General features: G+C 50.9%; 1 protein-coding gene across 12 annotated transcripts in view; it reads left to right on the top strand.

The window, feature by feature from the left end:
- rxrab (retinoid x receptor, alpha b) overlaps positions 1-19999 on the top strand; it is an 89858-nt gene that overhangs the window by 23478 nt on the left and 46381 nt on the right. For 4 of the 12 annotated variants that reach the window (XM_072566106.1, XM_072566104.1, XM_072566096.1 and 1 more), the window contains exon 1: positions 8382-8495. The exons of 5 other annotated variants lie outside the window; for them this stretch is intronic. Coding sequence is in view for 1 of the 7 variants with exons in the window: in XM_072566105.1 (XP_072422206.1) it covers positions 8493-8495 (3 nt within the window). In the remaining 6 variants the exon portion in view is untranslated. Of the gene's footprint in view, positions 1-8381; positions 8496-19999 lie in introns of those variants that run through there. 3 more of the 12 variants (XM_072566102.1, XM_072566105.1, XM_072566103.1) reach the window with 3 other exon arrangements.

Raw genomic sequence — 19999 nt, 5'->3', positions numbered from 1 at the left:
ACCTCGTTGGGATTGTATTATAGGTCCCCCAATAGTCAACAGGAAATTGAGAAGCAAATTTGTCAGGATATCTGTTATCCATAAGAATGTTAGGGTGGAATTGTTCGGGAATTTTCACTTTCCAAACATAGATTGGCCTGCCATAGGGTTCAGGGCTTGGATGGACAGAAATTCAAGAAATTTTTTTTATTTAACATATGGATGTACCTACAAGGGAAGGAGCAAAACCTGATTCTCTTTGGGGAAATAAGGCAGGGCAGGTGACTGAGATGTCAGTGGGAGAGCACTTTGAGGCCAGCGACCATAATTCTATTAGTTTTAAAATAGAATTGGAAAAGAATAGACCTGATCTAAAAGTTAAAGCTCTAAATTGGAGTAACGGCAATTTTGATGGTATTAGGCAAGAAGTTTCAAAAGTTGTTTGGGAGGTAAAGGGACAGCTCGAAAGTGGGAAGACTTCAAAAATGAGATAATGAGAGTCCAGCGACGGTACGTTCCTGTTCGGGTGAAGGCCAAGGCTGGTAAGTTCAGGGAATGCTGGATGACTAGAGAAATTAAGGCTGTAGTCAAGAAAAAGAAGGAAGCATATGTCAGGTATAGACAGCAGAGATAGAGTGAATCATGAGAAGATTATAAAGATTATAAAGTAGGAGTATACTCAAGGGAAATCAAGAGAGCAAGAAGGGGACATGAAATAGCTTTGGCAGTTCAGGTTAAGGAGAATCCAAAGAGATTTTATAAATCCATTCAGGACAAGAGGGTAACTAGGGAGGGACCACGGCCCCTTAAAGATCAGCAAGGCCATCTGTGTGTGGAACTGCAGGAGATGAATTAGATATTGGGCGGTACGGTGGCTCAGTGGTTAGCATTGCTGCCTTAAAGCACCAGGAGGCCGGGTTCGATTCCAGCCTCAGGTGATTCTCAGTGTGGAGTTTGCATGATCTCCTTGTGGTCTGTGTGGGCTTCCTCCCACAGTCCAAAGATGTGCAGGTTAGGTGAATTGGCCAAACGAAATTGCCCATAGTGTTCAAGGTTAGGTGCATTAGTCAGGGGAAATGTAGAGTAATAAGGTAGGTGAATGGGTCTGGGTAGGATACTGTACAGAGCGTCATGGTGGACTTGTTGGGCCAAATGGCCTGTTTCCACACTCTAGGGATTCTATGATACTGAACAAGTATTTTGCATTTGTATTTACTGTGGAAAAATACGTGGAAGCTAGAGAACTTGGAGAAATATATAGTGATATCTTGAAAAGTGTCCATATTATACAAAGGAGGAGGAGCTGGACATCTTAAAATGCATAAAGGTGGATAAATCCCCAGGACTTTATCAGGTTTGTTAAAGAGCTCTGGGAGAAGCTAGGGAAGTGATTGCTAGGCCCCTTGTTGAGATATTTGTATTAATAGTCGTAGGTGAGGTGCTGGAAGATTGGCGGGGGGGGGGGGGGGGTGACTAATGTGGTGCTATTATTGAAGAAAGGTGGTAAGCAAAAGCCAGGGAACTATAGACTAGTGAGCCTGATATCGTTGGTGGACAAAGTTGTTGGAAGGGATTCTGAGGGACAGGATTTACATGGGTTTGAAAAGGCAATGACTGTTAGGAATAGTCTACACAGCTTTGTGCATGTGAAATTGTGTCTCACTAACTTGATTGTGTTTTTTGAAGAAGTGTCAAAGAAGATTGATGAAGGCAGAGTGGTAGACCTTTTCAATACAGACTTCAAGGCACTGTACCAGATAGACAGACTGGTTATCAAGGTTAGATCACATGGAATCCAGGAAGAGCTAGCCATTTGGATCCAACATTGGCTTGAAGGTAGGAGACAGAGGATGGTGGTGGAGGGTTGTTTTTCAGACTGGAGGCCTGTGACCAGTGGAGTGCCACAAGGATTGGTGCTGGGTCCACTGCTTTTTGTCATTTGCATAAATGATTTCGATGTGAATCTCAGAGGACTAGTTAATAAGTTTGCTGATGACACCAAAATTAGTGTTGTAGTGGACGGTGAAGAAGGTTATCTCTGAGAACAACAGGACCTTGATCAGATGGAGTTTAGATAAATCTGAGTTGTTGCATTTTGGTAAGGCAGATCAGGGCAGGACACTTAATGGTAGCGTCCTGGGTAGTGTTGCTAAACAAAGAAACCTTGGAGTGTAGGTTCATAGTTCCTTGAAGGTGGAGTTTGCAGGTCGATAGGATAGTGAAGAAGGTGTTTGGTACGCTTGCCTCATTGGCCAGTACATTGAGTATAGGTGTTAGAATGTCATGTTGTGGCTGTACACGACATTGGTGAAGCCACTTTTGGAATACTGTGTTCAATTCTAGTCTTCCTGCTATTGGAAAGATGTTGTGGAACTTGAAAGGGTTCAGTAAGGATCTACAAGGATCTTGCCGGGTTTGAGGTATAAGAGGAGGCTGAATCGGGTGTATAGCTGAGGTCTTTTTCCCAGGGTTGGGGAGTTGAAAACTAGAGGACGTAGGTCTAATGTGAGAGGAGGAAAGATTTAAGAGGGCCAACATCGTCACACAGGGTGGTGCATGTATGGAAATGGTGGAGGTGGATACAATTCCAACACTTTGACAGTATTTTGATAGGTACGTGGATAGGAAAGGTTTAGAGGGAAAGAGTGGTGCTGGAAAAGCATAGCAGGTCAGGCAGCATCCGAGAAGCGGGAAAATTGACGTTTTGGGCAAAAGACCTTCATGAGGAATAAGGCTGGGAGCCTTGGGAATGGAGAGATAATTGGGAGGGGTTTGGTCAGGGGGGAAGGCAGCTGAGAGTGTGATAGGTGGATGGAGTGGGGGTAAAGGTGATAGGTCAGCAAGGAGGGTGGAGCAGATAGGTGGGAAGGAAGATGGACAGGTGGGATGGGTCATGAGGGCGATGCTGAGCTGAAAGGTTGGAACTGAGGTAAGGTGGGAGGAGGAGGGAGGCAGCACCTTCCTCTGCTGCTGCAGGAATTGCAAAACCTGCGCCCACACTGCCCCCCCACCCCACCTCTGTCCAAGGCCCCAAAGGAGCCTTCCACATCCATCAAAGTTTTACCTGCACTTCCACACATGTCATTTACTGTATCTGTTGCTCCCGATGCGGTCTCCTCTACATTGGGGAGACAGGATGCCTACTCACAGAGCGCTTCAGAGAACATCTCTGGGACACCTGCATCAATGAACCCCACTGCTAATTGGCTGAATGTTTTCACTCCCCTTCCCAGTCTGCCAAGGACATGCAGGTCCTGGGTTGCCTCTATCGCCACTCTCTACCACCCAATGCCTGGAGGAAGAACGCCTCATCTTCCACCTCAGGACCCTTCAACCCCAAGGCATCAATGTGGACTTCACCAGTTTCCTCATTTCCCTATCCCCCATCTTACCCCAGTTCCAACCTTCCAGCTCAGCACCGTCCAAAGACCCATCCCATTGTCCATCTTCCTTCCCACCTATCTGCTCCACCCTCCTCTCTGACCTATCACCATTACTCACCTCCAAACATCTATTGCGCTCTTAGCTACTTTCTCTCCACCCCCAAGGCTCCCAGCCTCATTCCTGATGAAGGGCTTTTGCCCAAAACTTCGATTTTCCTGCTCCTTGGATGCTGCCTGACCTGCTGTGCTTTTCCAGCACCACACTCTCAACTTAGAGGGATCGTGGCCAAATGCCGGCAAATGGGATTAAGTCATTTGAGATGTCTGGCTGGTGCAGATGAGTTGGACTGAAAGGCCTGTTTCTGTGCTATCTTACTCCATGACGAAGTGTGTTGCAGAAGTTGATAGTATACCCATCCCATGTACAACTAGATGATGCTTGTTTTTGGTCATCGAGGATGGAGGGTCTCTGTGTTGTTGCAGTTTGTCCTGAAGCTTGCATGCACTGGGTCATGTTGATCCCCCATGTTCCTTATAAACCGGGTGGGCGTGTGGCTGCTGTCATTATCATTGGGCCACATATGTGTATAGAATGAACGTGCTTCTCCCAAACAACATTCCCAGGTGCAGAGTCATCTTAAAGGGACACTGCAGCATAACAGTGTGGCCTTGCACAGCAGGGAGAAATCAAAGATTACACTGATGACTGATGTTCGTGAGGGACTGAGTGATGACAGCAGTTCCACCGAAGTTCAAGGAAAGCTGGTTGGGAATTTCTTGATCAATGTGCCCCATCCTAATACTTGTTTTACCTGAATATTATTTGCCAGTTGCCAACCAAATCCAAACATTATCCATATCTGACTGAGCTGGCCTTGTTGTATGAATTGTGAACGAAGAAAATAATTCACATTTCTATAACCTGAGTTACGTACAGGTCTCCTAGCAGTAGTCAGGATCTGGGGAAGAAAATAAATCTGGAGATAGAAAAGGCAGGTAAGAAAGGTATATATGCTGTTGCATTGTTTTGGAACTTTTGGGGAAAAAAAACTCAAAACAACAGATTTAAAAGGGAGAAGAACAGACAAAAGACGCACATGGTGAGGACATTGCAGGAGAGAGAGAGAGAGAGAGAGAGAGAGAGAGAGAACCTGCACGGTTACCGCCTTTGCTGTTTGAATTAGTGTATCGCTGGACATCGAGTGAATCTGGAAAAATGATCAAACAATGAAATTCACAACTAATCTTGGAGGAACTGTTTGGCGAAGTTCACAGCACAGAATCCGATAAGTTAATTGTTGTTTTAAATGTGGGCTACAGAGAATCTGCAGTAGTGAGTAGAGTGGCTTCTTTCTTGATTATATGTTTTTGGAGATCTGTCTCTTGATTAAACTTAAAATATGAGCCATAACTATTAATTTAACCTGGGGCAGTGTTTGTAGAGGAATGAGATGGTGTTACTTTCTGGGTCTGTAGATTGTGAAGGAGCAAAAATGGCCTTTAATATGTACTTCTTGTCAGATGTGGGAGTTTAAAGAGAGTTTAAGGGTTACTGCGGATTATATCTGCCATAAATGCTGTTGGATGCGAATCTTATCAGATCGAATGATCGGTTGGAGAGACAGTTAGAAGCGATGAGGAATTTGCAACAGCAACAGTTTGTGATGGATGGCAGTTATAGGAAGGGGGGAAAGTCTCAGATACAGTCACATAGATGGGTTAACTCCAGGAAGGGTAAGAGAGGTCGGCACTTAGGGCAGGAGTCTTTTGTGGATAAACCCATTTCAAACAGGTACGCTGTTTTGGAAAATGTAGGGGGTGATGGATTCTCAGGGGAATGTGGCACGAACAGCCAAGTTTCTGGTATTGAGACTGGCTCTAATGCAACGAGGGGTACGTCGGCTTCCAAGAGATCAATTGTGTTAGGGGATTCTGTAGTCAGAGGTACAGACAGGCGTTTCTGTGACCAGTAGCGAAAAGAATGGTGTGTTGTTTCCCTGGTGCCAGGATCAAGGATGTCTCAGAGAGGGTGCAGAATGTTCTCACGGGGGAGAGAGGCCAGTAGGAGGTCATTGTCCACATTGGAACCAATGATATAGGAAGGGAAAAGGTTTAGATTCTGAAGGGAGATTACAAAGAGTTAGGCAGAAATTTAAAAAGGAGGTCCTCAAGGGTAGTAATATCTGGATTACTCCCAGTGTTATGAGCAAGTGAGGGCAGGAATAGGAGGATAGAGCAGATGAATGCATGGCTGAGGAGCTGGTGTATGGGAGAAGGATTCACATTTTTGGATCATTGGAATCTCTTTTGGGTTAGAAGTGACCTGGACAAGAAGGACGGATTGCACCTAAATTGGAAGGGGACTAATATACTGGCAGGGAAATTTGCTAGAACAGCTTGGGAGGATTTAAACTAGGAAGATGGGTGGGACCCAGGGAGATAGTGAGGATAGAGATCAATCTGAGACAGGTACAGTTGAGAACAGACGTGAGTCACACAGTCAGGGACAAGGTAGGACTAATAAATTAAACTGCATTTATTTCAATGCAAGGGGCCGAACGGGGAAGGCAGATAAACTCAGGGCATGGTTAGGAACATGGGACTGGGATATCATAGCAATTACAGAAACATGGCTCAGGGATGGGCAGGACTGGCAGCTTAATGTTCTAGGATGCAAATGCTACAGGAAGGATAGAAAGGGAGGCAAGAGAGGAGGGGGAGTGGCATTTTTGATAAAGGATAGCATTACAGCTGTGCTGAGGGAGGATATTCCTGGAAATACACCCAGATAAGTTATTTGGGTGGAACTGAGAAATAAGAAAGGGATGATCACCTTATTGGGATTGTATTATAGACCCCCCAATAGTCAGAGGGAGATTGAGAAACAAACTTGTAAGGAGATCCCAGCTATCTGTAAGAATAATAGGGTAGTTATGGTAGGGGATTTTAACTGTGGATAGACTGGGACTGCCATAGTGTTAAGGGCTTGGATGGAGAGGAATTTGTTAAGTGTGTACAAGACAATTTTCTGATTCAGTATGTGGATGTACTTACTAGAGAAGGTGCAAAACTTGACCTACTCTTGGAAAATAAGGCAGGGCAGGTGACTGAGGTGTCAGTGGGGGAGCACTTTGGGGCCAGCGGCCATAATTCTATTAGACTTGAAATAAAGATGGAAAAGGATAGACCAGATCTAAAAGTTAAAGTTCTAAATTGGAGAAAGGCTGATTTTGATGATATTAGACAAAAACATTTGAAAGCTGATTGGAGGCAGATGTTCGCAGGTAAAGGGACGGCTGGAAAATGGGAAGCCTTCAGAAATGAGATAACAAGAATCCAGAGAAAATATATTCCTGTCAGGGTGAAAGGAAAGGCTGGTAGGTATAGGGAATGCTGGATGACTAAAGAAATTGAGGGTTTGTTTAAGAAAAAGAAGGAAGAATATGTAAGGTATAGACAGGATAGATCGAGTGAATCCTTAGAAGAGTATAAAGGAAGTAGGAGTCTACTTAAGAGGAAAATCAGGAGGGCAAAAAGGAGACATGAGATAGCTTTGGCAAATAGAATTTAAGGAGAATCCAAAGAGTTTTTACAAATTTTATAAAGGACAAAAGGGTAACTCGAGAGAAAATAGGGCCCCTCAAAGATCAGCAAGGCGGCCTTTGTGTGGAGCCGCAGAAAATAGGGGAGATACTAAAGGAGTATTTTGCGTCAGTATTTACTGTGGAAAAGGATATGGAAGATATAGACTGTAGGAAAATAGATGGTGACATCTTGCAAAGTGTCCATATTACAGAGGAGGAAGTGCTGGATGTCTTGAAACGCATAAAGGTGGATAAATCACCAGGACCTGATCAGGTGTACCCTGGAACTCTGTGGGAAGCTAGAGAAGTGATTGCTTGGCCTCTTGCTGATATATTTGTATCATCAATAGTCACAGGTGAGGTGCCGGAAAACTGGAGGTTGGCAAACATGGTGCTACTGTTTAAGAAGGGTGATAAGGACAAACCAGGGAATATAGACCAGTGAGCCTGACGTCGGTATTGGGCAAGTTTTTGGAGGGAATCCTGAGGGACAGAATGTACATGTATTTGGAAAGGCAAGGACTGATAAGGGTTAGTCAACATGCCTTTGTGCGTGGGAAATCATGTCTCACTAACTTGATTGAGTTTTTTGAAGAAGTAACAAAGAGGATTGATGAGGGCAGAGCGGTAGATGTGATCTATATGGACTTTAGTAAGGTGTTTGACAAGGTTCCCCATAGGAGACTGGTTAGCAAGGTTCAATCTCATGGAATAAGGGAGAACTAATCATTTGGATATAGAACTGGCTCAAAGGAGAAGACAGGGGGTGGGGGTGGAGGGTTGTTTTTCAGACTGGAGGCCTGTGACCAGTGAAGTGCCACAAGGATTGATGCTGGGTCCTCTACTTTTTATCATTGTGACACTTTGTGTCACACAGGAGGCTGAAAATAAGATAAGAGCGCATGGTGTTTGGAGCAAAGTGCTGGTAACGATAAAGGATTTGTTGATCGGCAGAAAACAGAGTGCGGACAAAGGGCAGTTTTCCAGGGTGGCAGACGGTGACTAGTGGAGTTCCACAGGGGTCAGTGCTGGGACCATAATGATCTGGATAAAGGAACTGAGGGCATTGTTGGTAAATTAGCAGGTGGATGGGCAGGTAGTGCTGGAGGCTGTGGACAGGCTAGGGGAGTGAGCAAACAAGGGACAGATGGAATACAATGTGGGGAATTGAGGTGATGTACTTCGGTTGAAAGAATGGAGGCGTAAACAATGACTAAATGGGAAACAAGTTCGAGAATGTGAAACACAAAAGAGTTTTGGGAGTCCCAGCTCAGAGTTCACCGCAGCTGGAGCGGGTGGGGGCGGGGCCAGAGGGAAGGGGGCGGGGCCCGAATGTGGGGACGGGGCCCGAGGGAGGGGGCGGGGCCGCGGGTAGCGGGCGGGGCCCGCGGCGGGGCCGCGGGTAGCGGGCGGGGCCCGCGGGCAGGGGGCGGGACCGCAGGCAGGGGGCGGGGCCTGGCCTAGCTGCGGGCGCAGCCTCGGCCTGTGGTTCCTGACGGAGAGACTCGCCTTTGGTGATGGGGCAAACGCGCGGGGCCGCCGTCCGATGGTGAGTGCGGAGCGCAGCCGAACCCGGGTTTAAACCGAAACGAGAGCCGCTGTCGCGAGGTAGCAGCCCACCCCCCCCCCCCCCACACCCCGACCCGCCCAGCCCAGTGTTACCGCCTCAGTCACCGACACCCAACCGTCCGCAGGCAGAGACTGCACTCCCCCCATTAGCCCCCACACTCCCCCTCACACCCTCCCCCCCCCCACCCCCCCTCCCCACACCCTCCCCCCCCCCACCCCCCCTCCCCACACCCTCCCCCCCCCCCCTCCCCACACCCTCCCCCCCCACCCCCCTCCCCACACCCTCCCTCCCCACACCCTCCCCCCCACCCCCCCTCCCCACACCCTCCCCCCCCACCCCCCTCCCGACACCCTCCCCCCACACCCTCCCCACACCCTCCCCCCCCACCCCCCTCCCGACACCCTCCCCCCACACCCTCCCCACACCCTCCCCCCCACCCCCCCTCCCCACACCCTCCCCCCCCCACCCCCCCTCCCCACACCCTCCCCCCCCACCCCCCTCCCCACACCCTCCCCCCCCACCCCCCTCCCCACACCCTCCCCCCCCACCCCCCTCCCCACACCCTCCCTCCCCACACCCTCCCCCCCACCCCCCCTCCCCACACCCTCCCCCCCCACCCCCCTCCCGACACCCTCCCCCCACACCCTCCCCACCCCCCTCCCGACACCCTCCCCCCACACCCTCCCCACACCCTCCCCCCCACCCCCCCTCCCCACACCCTCCCCCCCCCCCACCCCCCCTCCCCACACCCTCCCCCCCCACCCCCCTCCCCACACCCTCCCCCCCACCCCCCCTCCCCACACCCTCCCCCCCACCCCCCTCCCGACACCCTCCCCCCCACCCCCCTCCCGACACCCTCCCCCCACACCCTCCCCACACCCTCCCCCCCACCCCCCCTCCCCACACCCTCCCCCCACACCCTCCCCACACCCCCCCACCCCACACCCCCCTCACCCCTCCCCACACCCCCCCACGCTCTCTCCACACCCCCCCACGCTCTCTCCCCCCCCCACGCTCTCTCCCCCCCCCACGCTCTCTCCCCCCCCCCACGCTCTCTCCCCCCCCCACGCTCTCTCCCCCCCCCACGCTCTCTCCCCCCCCCACGCTCTCTCCCCCCCCACGCTCTCTCCCCCCCCACGCTCTCTCCCCCCCCACGCTCTCTCCCCCCCCACGCTCTCTCCCCCCCCACGCTCTCTCCCCCCCCCACGCTCTCTCCCCCCCCCACGCTCTCTCCCCCCCCCACGCTCTCTCCCCCCCCCACGCTCTCTCCCCCCCCCCACGCTCTCTCCCCCCCCCACGCTCTCTCCCCCCCCCACGCTCTCTCCCCCCCCCACGCTCTCTCCCCCCCCCACGCTCTCTCCCCCCCCCACGCTCTCTCCCCCCCCCACGCTCTCTCCCCCCCCCACGCTCTCTCCCCCCCCCACGCTCTCTCCCCCCCCCACGCTCTCTCCCCCCCCCACGCTCTCTCCCCCCCCCCACGCTCTCTCCCCCCCCCCACGCTCTCTCCCCCCCCCCACGCTCTCTCCCCCCCCCCACGCTCTCTCCCCCCCCCCACGCTCTCTCCCCCCCCCCACGCTCTCTCCCCCCCCCACGCTCTCTCCCCCCCCCACGCTCTCTCCCCCCCCCACGCTCTCTCCCCCCCCCACGCTCTCTCCCCCCCCCACGCTCTCTCCCCCCCCCACGCTCTCTCCCCCCCCCACGCTCTCTCCCCCCCCCACGCTCTCTCCCCCCCCACGCTCTCTCCCCCCCCCACGCTCTCTCCCCCCCCCACGCTCTCTCCCCCCCCCACGCTCTCTCCCCCCCCACGCTCTCTCCCCCCCCCCACGCTCTCTCCCCCCCCACGCTCTCTCCCCCCCCCACGCTCTCTCCCCCCCCCACGCTCTCTCCCCCCCCCCCACGCTCTCTCCCCCCCCCACGCTCTCTCCCCCCCCCACGCTCTCTCCCCCCCCCACGCTCTCTCCCCCCCCACGCTCTCTCCCCCCCCACGCTCTCTCCCCCCCCACGCTCTCTCCCCCCCCCCACGCCCTCTCTCCCCCCCCCCCACGCTCTCTCCCCCCCCCACGCTCTCTCCCCCCCCCCACGCTCTCTCCCCCCCCCCACGCTCTCTCCCCCCCCCACGCTCTCTCCCCCCCCCCACGCTCTCTCCCCCCCCCACGCTCTCTCCCCCCCCCACGCTCTCTCCCCCCCCCACGCTCTCTCCCCCCCCCCACGCTCTCTCCCCCCCCCCCACGCTCTCTCCCCCCCCCCACGCTCTCTCCCCCCCCCACGCTCTCTCCCCCCCCCACGCTCTCTCCCCCCCCCCACGCTCTCTCCCCCCCCCACGCTCTCTCCCCCCCCCACGCTCTCTCCCCCCCCCACGCTCTCTCTCCCCCCCCCACGCTCTCTCCCCCCCCACGCTCTCTCCCCCCCCCACGCTCTCTCCCCCCCCCACGCTCTCTCCCCCCCCCACGCTCTCTCCCCCCCCCACGCTCTCTCCCCCCCCCACGCTCTCTCCCCCCCCACGCTCTCTCCCCCCCCCACGCTCTCTCCCCCCCCCACGCTCTCTCCCCCCCCCACGCTCTCTCCCCCCCCCCACGCTCTCTCCCCCCCCCACGCTCTCTCCCCCCCCCACGCTCTCTCCCCCCCCACGCTCTCTCCCCCCCCCACGCTCTCTCCCCCCCCCCACGCTCTCTCCCCCCCCCCCCACGCTCTCTCGCTCCCCCCCCACGCTCTCTCCCCCCCCCACGCTCTCTCCCCCCCCCACGCTCTCTCCCCCCCCCACGCTCTCTCCCCCCCCCACGCTCTCTCCCCCCCCCACGCTCTCTCCCCCCCCCCACGCTCTCTCCCCCCCCCACGCTCTCTCCCCCCCCCACGCTCTCTCCCCCCCCCACGCTCTCTCCCCCCCCCACGCTCTCTCCCCCCCCCACGCTCTCTCCCCCCCCCCACGCTCTCTCCCCCCCCCCACGCTCTCTCCCCCCCCCACGCTCTCTCCCCCCCCCACGCTCTCTCCCCCCCCCACGCTCTCTCCCCCCCCCCACGCTCTCTCCCCCCCCCACGCTCTCTCCCCCCCCCACGCTCTCTCCCCCCCCCACGCTCTCTCCCCCCCCCACGCTCTCTCCCCCCCCCCACGCTCTCTCCCCCCCCCACGCTCTCTCCCCCCCCCACGCTCTCTCCCCCCCCCACGCTCTCTCCCCCCCCCACGCTCTCTCCCCCCCCCACGCTCTCTCCCCCCCCCCACGCTCTCTCCCCCCCCCACGCTCTCTCCCCCCCCCACGCTCTCTCCCCCCCCCACGCTCTCTCCCCCCCCCACGCTCTCTCCCCCCCCCACGCTCTCTCCCCCCCCCACGCTCTCTCCCCCCCCCACGCTCTCTCCCCCCCCCACGCTCTCCACGCCCCCCCCACACACACACTCCCCACCCGCCCCCACACCCACCCTTCACCCTACATCCCTACCCTATACCCCCACCCCCCACCACCACCCCCCCGACCAAAAGAAAGACAACTGTATCAATGTGGCAGAAAACTCAGTAAGGGATCATGCTGTAAGGTTGAGTGAAATAGGAGTTTATGGGAAGTGTGAGGGGCGTAACAATTTTAAAATACTATATATGAATGCACGAAGCATTAGAAATAAGATGGATGAGCTTGAGGCTCTTTTGGAAATTGGCAGATGCGATATTGTGGGGATAACTGAGACGTGGCTTCAAGTGGACAGGGCCTGGGAAATGAATATTCAAGGCTACACGTGCTATCGTAAGGACAGACTGATGGGCAGAGGGGGTGGGGTGGCCATGTTGGTAAGGGATGATATTCAGTCCCTTCTGCGGGGTGACCTAGAGTCAGGGAATGTAGAGTTAGTGTGGATAGAGCTGAGATATTCTAAGGTAAAAAGAGTTATCTACAGGCCCCCCAACAGTCGTCTGGATGTCGGATGTAAGTTAAATCAGGAGCTGAAATTGGCCTGTTGCAAAGATGTTACTACAGTTGTTATGGAGGATTTCAACATGCAGGTAGACTGGGAGAATCAGGATGTTATTGGACCTCAAGAAAGAGACTTTTTGTGGAGTGCCTCAGAGATGGATTCTTAGAACAACCAGAATTGATCAGGGACCTCAAAGTGAAGGAGCCATTGGGAAGTAGTGACCATAATACAATAAGCTTCAATCTGCAATTTGAGAGGGAGAGGGAGAGGGAGAGGGTACAGTCAGACGTGACAGTACTTCTGTTGAATAAAGGGAACTATGGAGCTATGGGGGAGGAGCTGGCCAAAGTTCAATGGTGCAATACCTTAGCAGGGATGACCATGGAGGAACAATGGCGGATATTTCTGTGTATAATGCAGAAGTTGCAGGATCGGTTCATTCCAAAAAGCAAGAAAGATCCTAGGAGGAGGCATGGGTGGCTGTGGCTGACGAGGGAAGTTAAGAAACATATAAAGTTAAAAGAGAAAAAGTATAACATAGCAAAGGTAAGTGGGAAAACGGAGGACTGGGAACCTTTTAAAGAACAACAGAGGATTACTAAGAAGGAAATACGCAGAGAAAAAATGAGGTACGAAGGTAAACTGGCCAATAATATAAAGGAGGATAGTAAAAGCTTTTTTAGGTAGTGAAAGGCAAAAAAATGGTTCAGACTAAAGTTGGGCCCTTGAAGACAGAAACAGGGGAATATATTACGGGGAACAAAGAAATGGCAGAAACATTGAATTGGTACTTCAGATCTGTGTTCACTGGGGAAGACACAAGCAATTTCCCTGAGGTATCAGTGGCTGAAGGACCTGAACTTAAGGGAATTTATATTTGCCAGGAATTGGTGTTGGAGAGACTGTTAGGTCTGAAGGTTGATAAGTCTCCGGGGCCTGATGGTCTACATCCCACAGTACTGAAGGAGGTGGCTCGAGAAATCGTGGATGTGTTGGTGATTATTTTCCAGAGTTCGATAGATTCGGGATCAGTTCCTGTGGATTGGAGGGTGGCTAATGTTGTACCACTTTTTAAGAAAGATGGGAGGGAGAAAACAGGAAATTATAGACCAGTTAGTCTGACCTCAGTGGTGGGAAAGATGCTGGAGTCTATTATAAAGGATGAAATTACAACACATCTGGATAGTAGTAACAGGATAGGTCAGAGTCAACATGGATTTATGAAGGGGAAATCATGCTTGACTAATCTTCTGGAATTTTTTGAGGATGTAACTCTGGAGATGGACAAGGGAGATCCAGTAGATGTAGTGAACCTGGACTTTCAGAAAGCTTTTGATAAAGTCCCACATAGGAGGTTAGTGAGTAAAATTAGGGTGCATGGTATTGGGGGCAAAGTACTAGATTGGATTGAAAGTTGGTTGGCTGATAGGAAACAAAAAGTATTGATAAACGGCTCCATTTCGAAATGGCAAGCAGTGACCAGTGGAGTACCGCAGGGATCCGTGCTGGGACTGCAGCTTTTTACAATATATGTTAATGATATAGAAGATGGCATTAGTAATAACATTAGCAAATTTGCTGATGATACTAAGCTGGGTGCCAGGGTGAAATGTGAGGAGGATGTTCGGAGATTACAGGGTCACCTGGACAAGTTAGGTGAGTGGTCAGATGCATGGCAGATGCAGTTTAATGTGGATAAATGTATTGTTGTCCACTTTGGTGGCAAGAACAGGAAGGCAGATTACTACCTATATGGAATCAATTTAGGTAAAGGGACAGTACAAAGAGATCTGGGTGTTCTTGTACACCAGTCAATGAAGGTAAGCATGCAGGTACAGCAGGTAGTGAAGAAGGCTAATAGGATGCTGGCCTTCATAACAAGAGGGATTGAGTATAGAAGCAAAGAGGTTCTTCTGCAGACGTACAGGGCCCTGGTGAGACCACACCTAGAGCAATGTGTGCAGTTTTGGTCTCCAAATTTGAGGAAAGACATTCTGGCTATTGAGGGAGTGCAGCGTAGGTTCACGAGGTCAATTCCTGGAATGGCGGGACTACCTTACGCTGAAAGACTGGAGCGACTGGGCTTGTATACCCTTGAGTTTAGAAGACTGAGAGGGGATCTGATTGAGACATATAAGACTATTAAAGGATTGGACACTCTGGAGGCAGGAAACATGTTTCCGCTGATGGGTGAGTGCCGAACCAGAGGACTCACCTTAAAAATACGGGGTAGACCATTTAGGACAAAGATGAGGAGAAACTTCTTCACCCAGAGAGTAGTGGCTGTGTGGAATGCTGTGCCCCCGAGGGCAGTGGAGGCCCAGTCTCTGGATTTATTTAAGAAAGAGTTGGATAGAGCTCTCAAGGATAGTGGAATCAAGGGTTCTGGAGATAAGGCAGGAACAGGATACTGATTAAGGATGATCAGCCATGATCATATTGAATGGTGGTGCAGGCTCGAAGGGCAGAATGGCCCACTCCTGCACCTATTGTCTGTTATCTATTATTGCCCCCACACCCACACCCATCCTACACCCCACACTGCCTGCCCGCACCCACCGTCACACTGCCCCCCCAACATCCCACACTGCCCGCCCACCCCCTACCCCCACACTGCCCCCCCAACATCCCACACTGCCTCCCCCAACATCCCACCCTGCCTGCCTGCGCCTGCATCCACCCCACACTGCCCCCCCCACCCCAAACCCCCACACTGCCTGCCCGCACCTACCCCCACACTGCCTTACCCCCCCACCCCCCCAACCCATACTCAATACTGGTTAGAGTATTGAGTACAGGAGTTGGGAGATCATGTTGCGGCTGTATAGGACATTGGTTAGGCCACTGTTGGAATATTGTGTGCAATTCTGGTCTCCTTCCTATCAGAAAGATGTTGTGAAACTTGAAAGGGTTCAGAAAAGATTTACAAGGATGTTGCCAGGACTGGAGGATTTGAGCTACAGGGAGAGGCTGAACAGGCTGGGACTATTTTCCCGTGAGCGTCGGATGCTGAGGGGTGACCTTTTAGAGGTTTATAAAATCATGAGGGGCATGGATGGGGTAAATGGGCAAAGTCTTTTCCTTGGGGTGGGGGAGTCCAGAACTGGAGGGCATAGGTTTAGGGTGAGAGGGGAAAGATATAAAAGGACGTAAGGGGCAACTTTTCCACGCAGAGGGTTGTACGTGTATGGAATGAGCTGCCAGAGGATGTGGTGGAGGCTGGTATAATTACAACATTTAAAAGGCATCTGGATGGGTATATGAATAGGAAGGGTTTCGGAAGGATAAGGCCCAAGTGCTGGCAGGTGGGACTAGATTGGGTTGGGATATCTGTCAGCATGGACAAGTTGGATCAAACAGTCTCTTTCCATGGTGTACATCTCTAGGACTCTCTGACTAAGTCCCCACCGAGCTTCTGAAGAGTAACAGATCCAGACCCATTCCCCTACCCTTATTACTCTACATTTACCCCTAACTAATGCACCTAGCCTACACATCCCTGAACACTATGGGCAATTTAGCATGGCCAATTCACCCAAACTGCACATCTTTGGATTGTGGGAGGAAACCGGAGCATCTGGAGAAAACCCACACAGACACTGGGAGAATGTGCAAACTCTACACAGTCGCCTGAGGCTGGAATCGAACCCAGGTCCTTGGCGCTGAGGCAGCACTGCTAACCACTGAGTAACAGTATCTACTGTGTCAGGCTATCCCAGGACCTGAGAATCATCTCTCAATCACCTAAACTCCCAAGTGTCAGCCTAACCTGTCCAGTTTGGGACTTATTGGTTTGTGAACGGGCTCGTTTGCTGTCCCTCCTGTTTGTCACTTTGTTACTGAGCTTAGATCCTCATGTCCATGCCTGCTGCACATTGTCTTAGTCTAGTCTCCCCATTTTTCCCCCAACCTTGGGTTCTCAGCCAGCCTGATCCTTTCTGGGCTGAGCTCTAGTGTGACCTATCAAATGAGCATTGTTGCATTTTGTCTCTCGAAAGAGTCGTGTGATCAATACTCATGGTCATGTGTTGGGTGGGTGTTTGTGGCCTCATGTCCGTTGCTGAATCTTTTTCTCTGATTTGGGTGAAAGTATATAGTGTTGAGGTTGGGTTTATAGAACAGGTACATCCTGTGGGAGTGCTGCTCTGTCCCACTACACAGATAGGAAATCCCCTCTGATAATCCGAGCTGCACCACACAAGTGATTGTGCTATTTTTATACTGTCTTTTATACACTGATTAGCCCAAGCTCCACCACTCTGCTCGAATCCTTCAGTCCAGCATTTAAATGGAGGTGAGCATCTTCATTTTCTGTCAGTTGTAGAAAAGGGGAGGTAGTCACTGACCAGCTGTTGTGAGTTTGTGCTTCAATTAGAGATATCTTCTCTGTCTTTCAGTCAGTGCCCTGCCCTCAGTTTCAGTCTTGTATGTGCTCAATTAAAAAAAAATTACTTGATTCAATCTGGGTGTCACTGGCTGAGATGCCATTGCCCCGGTGAAGGTAGTGGTGATACTCCAGCCCTCTGGGTAACAAATTCCAAAGATTTGCCACCCACTGAGTGAAGAAATTCCTCCTTTGCTCAATCCTAAATGCACCCCAGCCTGCTATCCTGAAGCTATGTCCCCTGGTTCTAGACTCACCAACTGGGGAAACATTCAATCCACATCCACCTTGTTAAGCCCTGTAAGTGTTTTGAAATCACCTCTCATTCTTTAGAACTTCAGTGAACACAGGCCCAGTTCTCACAGTCTGTCTGCATTAGACAATACCAGGGATTGATTTGGTGAACTTTTGTTGCCCTCCTTCTCTGGCAAGGTATATCCTTCCATGGATAAGAAGATCATACTGTCCACAAAACACAGCCTTCATACCCTGCAGCAAGATGTCTTTACTCCCGACCTCAAAGTTGGTTCTGATAAAGCCCAACATGTCACTTGCTCGTTCAGTTACATACTGGACCTACATGTGAGCAAAGACAACCTGGTCCATCTGCACTTCCCAATCTCTCACCTTTTCAGAAATATTCTCCTTTTCTGTTTTTTACACCAAAGTGGATAACTTCATATATTCACATTATATTCCTTTTAGCATTTTGTTGCCCTTCACATACCTGTTTAAATTCTCCGAAAGCCTCCTCACCCCCTCTTCACCACTGATATTCCCAGCCAGTTTAGGGTCATCATGATTTTGGAAACATGATAATAATGCCCCACGTTGAAATCATTGATGTTGTGGCTGTCGCACTGACCCCAGGGGTAGCCACTAGTATCAGCCTGCCAACCTGACAATGATCGGTTTCTCTGCTTTCTACCCGCTAACCAGTTCTCAGTTGGTACTGGATTAGTGGTGCTGGAAGAGCACAGGAGTTCAGGCAGCCGAACTGTTGTGGTCTTCCAGCACCACTAATCCAGTATTCGGTTTTCAGCATCTGCAGTCATTGTTTTTACCGTGTTCTCAGTTGGTGCCAGTATATTCCCCAATCCCATGCATTGTAATTTATTTACTAACTTTCATTTGAGCCTTATCAAAAACCTATGAACATTCTCTTACATCACATCTGCTGGTTGCCTTTGTCTGTTACAAATAACATTTAAAAAAATCTCTTAGCAAGTTTGTCAAACAGGATTTCCCTTTTTTAATCCATGTTGATTCTGTCCAGTTTAACCAATTTTTTTTTTGAATGATAAATTATCACATCCTATATAAGATTTTAACATTTCCCTTCTGATGTCTATCTCCCTCTTCTTTTGTAGTGGGATTACATGGGCTACTTTCCAATTTGCAGGAACCTTTACAGAATCAATAGTTTTGGATATAACCACCAATACTTCCACAGTCTCTATTGTCACCTCTTTGATCACTCTGGGATGGAGCTCATTGTGTCCAGGGAATTTGTCAGCCTTTAATCTAGTTAACGTTTGAAGTGCTACCTTTTTCTACATATAAATCTGATGAATTAAAAGGAATAAGTATGTTCTCCACTAAGTCTCCAAATGCTTTTGAGAGATTTTCTGTATCTTCCTCCATGAAGATAGACACGGTGGCACAGTGGTTAGCACTGCTGCCTCACAGCGCCTGAGACCCGGGTTCAATTCCTGCCTCAGGCGACTGACTGTGTGGAGTTTGCACGTTCTCCCCGTGTCTGCGTGGGTTTCCTCCGGGTGCTCCGGTTTCCTCCCACAGTCCAAAAGATGTGCAGGCCAGGTGAATTGGCCATGCTAAATTGCCCATAGTGTTAGGTAAGGGGTAAATGTAGATGTAGGGGTATGGGTGGGTTACGCTTCGGCGGGGCGGTGTGGACTTGTTGGGCCGAAGGGCCTGTTTCCACACTGTAAGTAATCTAATCTAATCTAATAAGATAACTGTTTCTAAGTTCACTGCAGTAATTTCTGTTGTATCTCACCTGAAGAGGCCCACCTTCTGTCATAGCTAATTTTTCTTTTCATACACCTAAAGAAACTTTGATAATCTTCCTTTGTTTTTGTTAGCTTGCATTAATATTCTCCTTCTTGTTTTTTAATCAGATTTTTGGACTTTACTGTGTTGTGAATTGTTTCCAATCCTCAGCCTTGTCTCTTGATCTGGCATTCTCATTATTCACTTCTTTGATTATATACATAACTCATTGCTGACCAGAGTTGATTCACCTTTGCTTTTGCATGTTTGTGCCCCAGAGGAATCGCCATCTGTTGTAGAGTGTGAAGTATTTCTTTAAGTACTGGCCATTGCCTGCCAACCATCAAATCTTTCAATTTCCCAATCTGCTATTGTAAGTTTCCCCTTTACGTTCATAATTTCATTTCTGCACATTTAAGACCTTGGTTTCAGAATTAAAACTTAGTGCAACATTCTACTGTGTTGTAGTTACTATTTGCCAAAGGCTTGTTTTGAGCAGTTTGTTTATTAGCCTGCTGTTATTACAAAACACTAAATCCATAAAGCCTGGTCCTTTTCTGGCTCTGAAACATAATGCTCCAGAAATCTATCTTGTACACACTCCAGGAATTCATCCTCCACAATGTGAGTGCTAATTTGGTTAACCCAGTTTAAGTGTAAACTGCAGTTGACCATTATTATTGAATGACACTGTTTATATTCTCTGAGTATTCACCCTGTACTTTGCCCAACATTACTACAGTCTGGTGGCCTGTAAACAGCTCCTATTGATTTTGCTGCCCTTTGGTGTTTCTTAGCTCTATCCAAACTGATCTAAAATTTTGATTCTAATTAGATTTAAGCAATTAGCAGATCTCGTTCCTTGTTAAGTGTTATTAATTAATTAGATTTTAGATTCCCTACAGTGTGGAAACAGGCCCTTTGGCCCAACAAGTCCACACCGACCCTCTGAAGAGCAACCCACCCAGACCCATTCCCTTGCATTTACCCCCGACCAATGCACCTAACACTATGGGTAATTTAGCATGGCCAGTTCACCTAACCGGCACATCTTTGGACTGTGGGAGAAAACCGGAGCATCCAGAGGAAACCCATGCAGACACGGGGAGAATGTGCAAACTCCACACAGACAGTTGCCTGAGGCAGGAATTGAACCTAGGTCCCTGGTGCTGTGAGACAGCAATG

Source organism: Chiloscyllium punctatum, chromosome 49 (genome assembly GCF_047496795.1).
Source record: "Chiloscyllium punctatum isolate Juve2018m chromosome 49, sChiPun1.3, whole genome shotgun sequence".
Lineage (NCBI taxonomy): Eukaryota > Metazoa > Chordata > Chondrichthyes > Orectolobiformes > Hemiscylliidae > Chiloscyllium > Chiloscyllium punctatum.
This window is presented reverse-complemented; position numbering and strand designations above follow the sequence as displayed.